Genomic DNA, 10,406 nt, shown 5'->3' with positions numbered 1-10,406 from the left:
ATGACTTGGGGTAAAATTGGCTGAAAATCAAAAATCCTTGAGAGCTTCTGAGCCTGAACTTCCGAACATCTCACTCTCCAAGGAGAATTTTGGGCTCCTTTGGTGCATGAGCCCAGAGTGGAAAAGGATGTTTCTTCCTCATCCTATTCCCTAAAAAATGTAGGAAGCCTCTCCATGCTCGTAAAACCAGAGAATGTGGAGTTGGGGAGGGATTTCATTGGAAGATTTTTAATGATTCAGGGTAAAATTGGCCAAAAATCAAAAATCCTTGAGAGTTTGTAAGCCTGAACTTCCAAACATCTCACTCTCCAAGTTGCTGCACGAGCCCAGCATGGAAAAGGATGTTTCTTCCTCATCCTATTCCCTAAAAACGTAGGGAACTCATAAAATCAGATGATACAGAGGTGGGGGTGTCACCTTGGAGATTTTTAATGATTCGGGGTAAAATTGGCCGAAAATCAAAAATCCTTGAGAGCTTCTGAGCCTGAACTTCCAAACATCTCCCTCTCCAAAGTGAATTTGGGGCTCCTTTGGTGCATGAGCCCAGAGTGGAAAAGGATGTTTCTTCCTCATCCTATTCCCTAAAAAATGTAGGAAGCCTCTCCATGCTCATAAAATCAGAGGATGTGGAGGTGGGGAGGGATTTCATTGGTGTCACCTTGGAAGATTTTTAATGATTTGGGGTAAAATTGGCCGAAAATCAAAAATCCTTGAGAGCTTGTGAGCCTAAACTTCCAAACATCTCCCTCTCCGAGGTGAATTTTGGGCTCCCCAGCGGCGTGGAAGTGCCTCCATGGTGGAGTTGACCCTGGCTGTGTTTGTCCCCCAGCCGTGCTGTGCAGAGGAGCTTGGCCATCATCCGCCAGGCCAAGCAGAGGAGGAAGAAGAAGGAATATTGCATGTACTACAACCGCTTCGGGAAGTGCAACCGCGGCGACAGCTGCCCCTACATCCACGATCCCGACAAAGTCGCCGTCTGCACCAGGTGGGGAGGGATGTGGAAGCTGCCGGGATGTTGGTGGGCTTTGGTGTGATATTCCAAAGGGAAACAGGGTGATAGAGGGTTGTAGGATCGCAGGGATGGGTGTTCTTGGGTTGGGAGGGATCTGCGGGAAGAGGATAAGAAAAGGTTGTAGGATCATGGAGTGGTTGGGGTTGGAAGGGATTTTGGAGGGTCATCCCATTCCGACCCTCTGCTGTGGGCAGGGACACCTCCCACTGTCCCAGGTTGCTCCAAGCTGGCCTTGGACACTCCCAGGGATGGGGCAGCCACAGCTTCCCTGGGAAATCCATCCCAGCACCTGGGAACAAAATATCTTGGAAATAATTGTCCTGCTTTAGTAATTGATGATTTGTTTCCAAGTGTTGGCAAAGCAGGGAAAATAAAGCCCTTGTTCATCCGTGGATTGGGTTGGAAGGGAATTTTGAGGGTCATGGAATTCCAAACCCCCTGCCATGGGCAGGGACACCTCTCACTGTCCCAGGTTGCTCCAGCGTGGCCTTGGATACTTCCAGGGATTCAGGGCCAGCCACAGCTTCTCTGGGAATTCCATTCCAGCCCCTCCCCACCCTCCCAGCCAGGAATTCCTTCCCAATATCCCATCTAACCCTCTGGCAATGGGAAGCCATTCCCTGTGTGCTGTCCCTCCATCCCTTGTCCCCAGTCCCTCTCCAGCTCTCCTGGAGCCCTTTCAGGCCCTGGAAGGGGCTCCAAGTTCTCCCTGGATCCTTCTCTTCTGAGCTGAGGGACTTGAGACCCTTCCCTGACCACACACCGGGCGATTCCAGCGGCAGCACTTCCCAGATCTGCTCGAATCCATACAACAGCTTCCATTCCCTCATCCGGTGACGTCGCGCGGCTCCGAGAGCAGATGATTAATTCCAGGAGAACGGACTCCCGTTGCCAGCTCGTTAGACCTGCCCAGGAGTTGATTAAACTCCATTATTAGTCATTTAAAAAGTGCAGGAAAGCCAAATCCGCCGATGAACTCCCGGAGTAAATTTCTCCATAAAAATTGCTGCTGGGCTGGGATCGCTTGGAAGCCGCCCCGGGCTCGGTGGGAGATCAGGGAGGAGGGAAAGGTGATTTATGGGGTTTTTTAACCACAACACATCCCACAGCTCCTTGCCTGCTTTAGGAATTGCTGCTCCATGAGGTCTTTGGGATCTCCATTCTGCCCTGTTTCCGAGGATCACTGGAGGACAACACTGATTTTCTCCCGGTCTTGTGTCTCCTCCTCCTGGTGCCTTTGACCCCAATCCCAATCTTTAGCTTTTTCCCTTATCATCCCTTAATTTTGTGAATCTCCTGTCACAGTGGCAGCCTCCTGGGAAAACTTCTGGCTCCAAACATCCTTTGGGATCTTAGGATCTGTCCTGTGCCTGCTTCTGCTCCTCCGGGGTTTGGCCGCTCCCACCTGGAGCTCCTCCCGGAGCTTCATCCGGAATCATGGAGTCATGGAATGGGTTGGGTTGGATGGGACCTTCAAGATCACGGAATTCCAGCCCCCTCCCACGGGCAGGGACACTTTCCACTAGCCCAGGTTGCTCCAAGCTTCATCCAAACTCCCCCTGGAACACTCCAGGGATGGTGATTCCATCCTGGAGGAATCAGGGCTCTTGGAAGGACTTTTTCTCCTTCTGGAAGCATCATCCCTGAATTTTTGGGGTACAGCCCTTGCTCTGCCAACTAAGGAGCAGCCAAATTGGATGAAAGGACCGAATCCATTGGGAATCAGCAGCTGCTTTTCCAACAGGAGGAACCTTCCCCAATTTAGGGTCTCAGCGATGAGTGTGTGTCAAAACCTCGTGGTTTGGGACCCACCTCCTGCTCAACCCTCTCCCTCTGCTGTAATTCCAGGTTTCTCCGTGGCACGTGCAAGAAGACGGATGGGACCTGCCCCTTTTCCCACAAAGTGTCCAAGGACAAGGTCGGTGTGACATTCCGAGGGACGCGGGGAGTTGTGGGAAGGTTCTCCCTCATGGAGGGTTTCCAGCTGAGTTTGGGGTTTGCTTCCCAAGCTTTTCAGGCTCCTGGATCAGGATAGAACCATGGAGTGGTTGGGGTTGGAAGGGATTTTGGAAGGTTATCCATTTCCAACCCCCTGCCATGGCCAGGGACACCTCCCACTAGCACAGGTTGCTCCGAGCTGGCCTTGGACACTTCCAGGGATCCAGGGGCAGCCACAGCTTCTCTGGGAATTCCATCCAGTCCCTCCCCACCCCGAGGTTCTAAAAGAGGCCTAGAAAAGGGAAAGGAGCCTGGAGGAGAGGGAAAGGAACCTGGAGGAGTGGGAAAGGAACCTGGAGGAGAGGAAAAGGAACCTGGAGGAGAGGGAAAGGAACCTGGAGGAGAGGGAAAGGAGCTTGGAGGAGAGGGAAAGGAGCTTGGAGGAGAAGGGAAGGAGCCTGGAGAGGGAAAGGACCATGGAGAAGTGGGAAAGGAGCCTGGAGGAGAAGAAAGGAAGCCTGGAGGAGAAGGGAAAGCTGGAGAAAAGGGAAAAGATCCTGGAGGAAAAGGAACCTGGAGGGAAAAGGAAAGAACCTGGAGAAAAGGGGAAAGATCCTGGAAGAAAAGGAACCTGGAGGAGAAAGAAAGGAGCCTGGAGGAGAGAGAAAGGAGCTTGGAGGAGAGGGAAAGGAACCTGGAGGAGAAGGAAAGGAAACCTGGAAGGAAGGGAAAGCTGGAGAAGAAGGGAAGGAGTCTGGGGGCAAAGGACCCTGGTGGAGAGGGAAAGGAGCCTGAGGGAGAAGGAAAGGAGGCTGGGGGAGAGGGAAAACTGGCAGTTAGGGGAATTTTGCTCCACAGAGGATTGCAGGGCAGAGCAGGGAATTCTCTAGGTGGGATCAGAGCCCCGGATTCCTCCAGCAGCGATGGAGAGAACCCAGTGCCTATGAGTGAGGCAGTTTGGGAGTGCAGAAGAACTGCTCCAACAGCTTTTCTCCTTCCAGGAGGTGAAGGATCAAGAGCTCTTGGGTTCAGGATGAAACCTTGGAGCACTCCCGTGCCTCAGTTTCCCCATTGAAAAATGAGGATAATCCCAGTTTTCTGTGGGAAAGCCACGTGGGTTCAGCTGCCCCAGAGCTTTCCCTGGAGAGGAAAAAGAATATGGAGGAGAGAGAAAGGAACCTGGAGGAGAGGAAAAGGATCCTGGAGGAGAGAGAAAGGAGAGGGAAAGGATCCTGGAGAGGGGAAGGAACCTGGAGGAGAGGGAAAGGAAAACCTGGAGGAGAGGGGAAGGAGCCTGGAGGAGAGGGAGAGGAGGAGGAGAAGGAAAGGAACCTGGAGGAGAGGGAGAGGAGGAGGAGAAGGAAGGGAGCCTGGAAGGAAGGACAGCTGGAGAAGAGGGAAAGGAGTCTGGGGGCTAGAGACCCTGGTGAAGAGGGAAAGGAGCCTGGGGGAGAGGGAAAGGAGCCTGGGAGAGAGGGAAAACTGGCAGTTAGGGAATTTTGCTCCAGAGGGGACACAGGGCAAATTGGATGAAATTTGCTCTCCTCTCCCTGGGTGAGGAGCATCTGCCCAGGGAATTCTCCAGGCGGGATCAGAGCCACGGATTCCTCCAGCAGCGATGGAGGGAACCCAGTGCCCCGGAGCGAGGCAGTTTGGGAGCGCAGGGGAGCTGCTCCAACAGCTTTTCCCCTCGAGGAGCTCGGCGAGGAATCAGCATTTTTTTTCCTCCCTAACCTTCCAAAGTCAGCCCGGGAGCAGTCGGGAGGCTCCCGCGGAGTTTGGGATCGTGGAAGCGCCTCCCCCGCAGCGCCAAGGAACGCGCGGGGGTTGTTTGTGCGGCCGGGCCGCTTACAATTAACAAGGTTAATTAAACCCGCGGAGCTGCTGCCCCTCGATAATGGCCCGGGCTCGGCGGGCGGGAGGGGCCGCGCCTCGGGGGCAGAGCCGCCTTTATTATCCCTTTTTATTAGCGCTAATTCGGGCTCTCCATCAAAAGGCGCATTAAGGGAGTCGTTGGCGGCTTCCCGAGCCCCCGTCCTTTCGGGAATGTCGGCGCTTCAAAGGCAATTAAAGATAAACTCTTCCTTTTTTTTTCTTTTTTTTTTTCGAGCGTCCCTTTTGTTTTCTTGCCTCTCTCTCTCTCTCGATTCCTTACAAACCCTCCCCGTGCCCTTCAGGGATAAGGGTGGTTTGTTTTTTTTTTTTCCCTGGATAGTCCCCGCCCGGGGTTGTTGTAGGGTTGGGAATGTTGTGGTGCTGGAGGAGAGGGAGAGGAGCCTGGAGAGGGAAAGGAACCTGGAGAGAGCCTGGAGAGGGAAAGGAGCCTGGAGGAGAAGGGAAGGAGCCTGGAGGAGAGGGAGAGGAGACTGGACAAGGAAAGGAACCTGGAGGAGAGGGAAGCTAGAGAAGGGGGAAAGGAGTCTGGAGGAGAAGGGAAGGAGTCCAGAGAGGGAAAGGAGCCTGGAGGAGAGGGAAAAGAATCTGGAGGAGTGGGAAAGGAGCCTGGAGAGGGAAAGGACCATGGAGGAGTGGGAAAGGAGCCTGGAGGAGAAGGAAAGGAGCCTGGAGGGAAAGGAGGCTGGAGGAGAGGGAAAGGAACCTGGAGAAGCGGGAAAAGAATCTGGAGTAGAGGGAAAGGACCATGGAGGAGTGGGAAAGGAGCCTGGAGGAGAGGGAAAAGAGCAGGAGAGGAAAAGGAACCAGGAGGAGAAGGGAAGGAGCCTGGAGAGGGAAAGGAACCAGGAGGAGAAGGGAAGGAGCCTGGAGAGGGAAAGGAACCTGGAGAAGAGGGAAAGGAGCCTGGAGGAGAAGGGAAGGAGTCCAGAGAAGGAAAGGAACCTGGAGGAGAGGGAAAGGAACTGGCAGGACTGGGATGCTGCCAGTGAACGGAGGGATTGCTCTGCAGGGAGGAAATTCGGGATGTGGGCAGGGCAGGAGGAGCTGGACCAGCTCAGCACATTCTACCTGTGGTAGGGGGTGAGTTAAGGATGCTGGAATATCGCAGCAGGCTGGGAATTCGGAGTTAATTCCAACAGCTGGCAGGAGGTGAAGTTTGGATCCTGCTCAGTCGGTTTTCCCTGTGGTGCCTCGGGAATGTGGGGGGTGGGAGCAGGGCTGTGCCTCTGGATCCAACGCTCCCCTTTTCAAATCTCTGGATCTGAAAGGAACCTGGGCTCTCCCTGTCTTTTCTGTCTCTCCCTCCTGGGATATCCCTCCAGGACATCCCTCCTGGAGCAATCCCACAGGGACATCCCATTGCTTGCAGCCCTTGGTGGGGGTTCCTTGAAATGATGCAGCCTCTCCAAAATCCTTGTGGAAGATCTGAGACCCACCTTGTGGAGCCTTTATCCATGGAAAAGCCAAACAGGGGAGCACCCCTAGGATGGGGTTTTGGCCTTTGTGGTGGCCAGAACCCCTTGTGGAATGTTGATCCCTGTTGCTGCTATTCCCATCTCCATGGCGGCATCACCCCTTGGGAATGACGTTCTCCAGGTTTCCCTCCTGGTGGCCACTCCCTGCTTTCCATTCCCTCCAGCATCCCAAGGGATGCCGAGCTGGGCGTATTCACACACCAGGACCACGGAACATCAGAGATATTCCTTGCAGGACGCCAATGGAAGAGCTAAAAAATCTCTCTGGGATCAGTGGCTGGCAAAAGGTTTCTCTTTATTTCCACTCTGGGGAGGGTTCGGAATGATTCCGGATCTGGGTTTCTCTTCCAGATGCCGGTGTGTTCCTACTACTTGAAGGGGATCTGCAGCAACAGCAACTGCCCCTACAGCCACGTCTACGTGTCCAGGAAGGCAGAGGTGTGCCAGGATTTCCTCAAGGGATATTGTCCCATGGGAGAAAAGGTAAGGAAGGGGGGGTTTATTTATCCCGGCTTCCCAGGGTCCGAAGGCGCGAGCGACGTTCCGACGGCGCCACGGGGCTGGAAAACGCCTGGAGGGGATGAACTGCTTTTCCCAAGGGTTGTGGAAAAGTGAATTTACAGGCAGGGGAAAAAAAAAAAGGAATGAAATCCAAGGTTTCAACTCATAATTGTTGTGCTCCCCGGGAAGGCTCTTCCCGGGGTGTCCGTGTTCCCCTGCCTGGAAAACCCCTCCCCTAAACAGATGGAAAAGAAAAGGCTTGTGATTCCCTGTTTTCCATTGGAAATCCATGGATGTTAAAGCTTTTTTTCCATGCTGGCTCCAGGAGGGGTTAAAACTTGAGCCTTAAATATTGTGGCTTAGTCTTGGGAGCGAGACCAACCTTCCCAGCCGAGCTCAGGGATGTGCCTGGGGATTCATGGAGCCACCTCCAAGTCCTGGGGATTCATGGAGCCACCTCCAGGTCCTGGAGATTCATGGAGCCACCTCCAGGTCCTGGAGATTCATGGAGCCACCTCCAGGTCCTGGGGATTCATGGAGCCACCTCCAGGTCCTGGGGATTCATGGAGCCACCTCCAGGTCCTGGGGATTCATGGAGTCGCCTCCAGGTCCTGGGGATTCATGGAGCCACCTCCAGGTCCTGGGGATTCATGGAGCCAACTCCAGGTCCTGGGGATCCTCTGGTTTGGATCAGTGAAGTCCTGCATGGACTTCCTGTGCACCCTGGGGAGAGTTCCAACGTCATCCATGAGCTTATGGCACCCGATGGAACGGGCAGAGCTTGAGGCAGAGCAGCTTCCCTGGAATTTTAGGGCTCTTAAAGTGCAAAAAAATGGAATGTTTGGGTTTATCCAACATCTTGTGGCTCCCCCATTCTTTGTAAGGGGCGGGAGAAGGGGGTGGCAGCAAGCTCAGGTCCTCACTGGGGTCCTCCCAAGGGTGTGGAGCTGCTGGAGAGAGTCCAGAGGAGGCCATGGAGGTGCTCCATGGGCTGGGGCTCCTCTGCTCTGGAGCCAGGCTGGGAGATCTGGGAATGTCCAGCCTGGAGAAGAGGAAGATCCAGGGAGACCTTGGAGCCCCTTGCAGGGCCTAAAGGGGCTCCAGGAGAACTGGAGAGGGACTGGAGACAAGGGATGGAGGGACAGGACACAGGGAATGGCTTCCCACTGCCAGAGGGCAGGGATAGATGGGATATTGGGAAGGAATTCTTGGTTGGGAGAGGTGAGGTGAGGGGCTGGGATGGAATTCCCAGAGAAACTGTGGCTGCCCCATCCCTGGAAGTGTTCCAGGCCAGGTTGGAGCATGCTGGGATAGCAGGAGATGTCCCTGCCCATGGCGGGGGGTGGGACTGGATGACATTCAATGTCCCTTCCCACCCAAACCATTCCATGATTCCATGATTTTCTGTGTGGCGTTGGGCCATCCCTGAGCCCAGGGGGAGGATGGCAGCCATCCTCTTCCTCTGGGAAGCTGGGAGGCACATCTGGGATACTTTTCCTATGGAAAAACCATCTCCTCCATGTCCTGGATCGGTTCATCCGCTTCCGTGAGCCGACAGCAACCGACAGCACTTTCATTCACGTCCCCTTAAACATGCTGGGCTTGGACTTGCTGCTCCTGGAGATCTCTTCCTGCCTCATGGTTTCGGCTGCTTCCCACCGGGGAAGATGCTGGGATGAGCAGTTGGATGCTTGGATCCATGTGCTGGAGCTCCAAAGGGCTTTTCTCCTCCTTTTCTCCATCCCTCATTGGCCAAGCGGAGCGTGGGCGCCCCGTTCCCGTCCCTGTGACGACATCACCTGTCCCAGGCTCCAAACAGAATCCAAACGTGACCTTGGGTGGACTAATTGGATCGTTTAGGTCGGGAAAAGACCTTGAAGCCCATCAAGTCCAACCTTTAAGCCAAGTCCCACCTTTTCCCAAGGAGAAAAGCACCACGGAGCAAAAACCAGGCAAGAAGAAGGGAGGGGGGAAAAAGAAGCTAAAAAGGGAGAGTTTTAGGGCAAGCAGCACATCAGCAGCAACGGAGGGAAGCTCTAATAAATTAGTCTGGGCTTAATTCCTTCTTGGAGGGGATGGGATAAACAATTCCCGGGAAGGAAAACGCGGGAACGCCGCCGGCCTCCCCTGCGGCCCGGCGCCAACCACGCAGGCAGGGGCCTGTGCCAATTCGTTTCGAAAAAAACTATTGCAATTTAAATGAAAATATCAAAGAGATAGTTAGAATATTTATTCTATTAGGAAAAGTGCTTACGGCGTCACTTTGGGAGCGTCGGGGAAGGCATTCTCCTCCGGATGATGGATAGCAGCCTGTAATTATGGATGGGGGAGAAAGTGCTGAGAGGGCCAGATTGAACTGGGGGAGGGAGAAATACCAGCGTGGGCCATTAAGGGTTAATTTTATCCTCTAAATAATATCGAAAGTGCTGAGTCCGGGCCTTTTGCTCCGAGCGGAAAGTCCTCAAATGGACCCCGGAGAGTTTCTAATATTCTCCTGAATCGAGGGAAAAATGTTAACCTCGGCTTCCATAAAAAACGACGGCTCGTTAAAGAGGCAACGCTCCCTTTTCCCAGTGAATAATTTAGGCCGGGAGTAAATCTTGCCCTCGTTCCGCCTTTCCCCGCCCCGGGAACGGGGGAGACGCCGGAGCGACATCCTGGGTGGATAAACTCGGAGAAGGGAAGGAATAATTTGGGATTTAGGTGCTTTTATGTTGGAATTCGGCACACGGGGCTCTTCTCCCCGTGGCGTTTTCCTCCTTGTGCCCCTCCCCAAAGAGCAATTCCTGGTTTTTATCAGGCTGCCATCAAAAGTGTCCATTATGATCCATAATTTATGACATGGCAGCGGCGCCACTTAAGCACTTCCTGGGATGTCTCGGAGGATTCCAGGACAAGTGGATCAAGCCTTTGACCCATCCCATGGGCTGGAACTCCCAACTACCAGGGCCAACCTGCTCTGGCTTCATCAGGAATTATGTGGGATAACATGGGAAAGCTTTAAGTTGGCATTCCCAAATCCCTTTTTCCGGGAATTTGGGCTGGAGAGGGCCAAGGTCCCTCCACCCTTTGGGAGAGGGGCAGTTCCTTCATTAAGGGAATGTCATCCCCAATATTAATTATTTGGTCACAGGTTGGACTCTCTGATCTTGGGGGTGGTCTTTTCCAACCTAAATGATCCTGGGATTCTGTTTCCAGAAGGTGGAACCAGTGGCAAAGAGAGGGCCTTGATTTCCAGCATCCTCAACGGGTTCCTCGGTCGTGGCTCGGGAATTTCTCCACCTTTTTGTGCTTCCCAAAGGGATTGGAGGGACCTGCAAGTTGAGCTTGGTGAAGCAGTGGGTGAAATAGGGCTCCAAATATCCCCATGGATATCTGGATCATCCCTAAACATGATGGCATCCGTGTCAACTAAATCCATGAAGAGATTCCCACCGTGGAGGTCTCTGTGCCACCTTTCCTGGAGCTCCCTGACCTTCCCCCTGGAAGTGGGAAGAGAGGGAGAAATGGGGCCTCTCTCCCAGGGGCTCCCCAGGGTTTTCCAAAGACAATGAGCTGCTCCTCTCTGGCTCCACATCCCTCCT

General features: G+C 53.8%; 1 protein-coding gene across 1 annotated transcript in view; it reads left to right on the top strand.

Annotated features, from left to right (window-relative positions):
* The window catches only part of ZC3H3 (zinc finger CCCH-type containing 3), a gene marked incomplete at its 5' end in the record, with an annotated part of 117,862 nt that overhangs the window by 84,992 nt on the left and 22,464 nt on the right, over positions 1–10,406 (top strand). Inside the window, 3 exons of the mRNA XM_027668236.1 lie at positions 830–985; positions 2,861–2,930; positions 6,673–6,804. Of these exons, the coding sequence (XP_027524037.1) occupies positions 830–985; positions 2,861–2,930; positions 6,673–6,804 (358 nt within the window). The remainder of the gene's footprint in view (positions 1–829; positions 986–2,860; positions 2,931–6,672; positions 6,805–10,406) is intronic.

This window comes from Corapipo altera, unplaced genomic scaffold (assembly GCF_003945725.1).
Source record: "Corapipo altera isolate COAL_440 unplaced genomic scaffold, ASM394572v1 206, whole genome shotgun sequence".
NCBI lineage: Eukaryota > Metazoa > Chordata > Aves > Passeriformes > Pipridae > Corapipo > Corapipo altera.
This window is presented reverse-complemented; position numbering and strand designations above follow the sequence as displayed.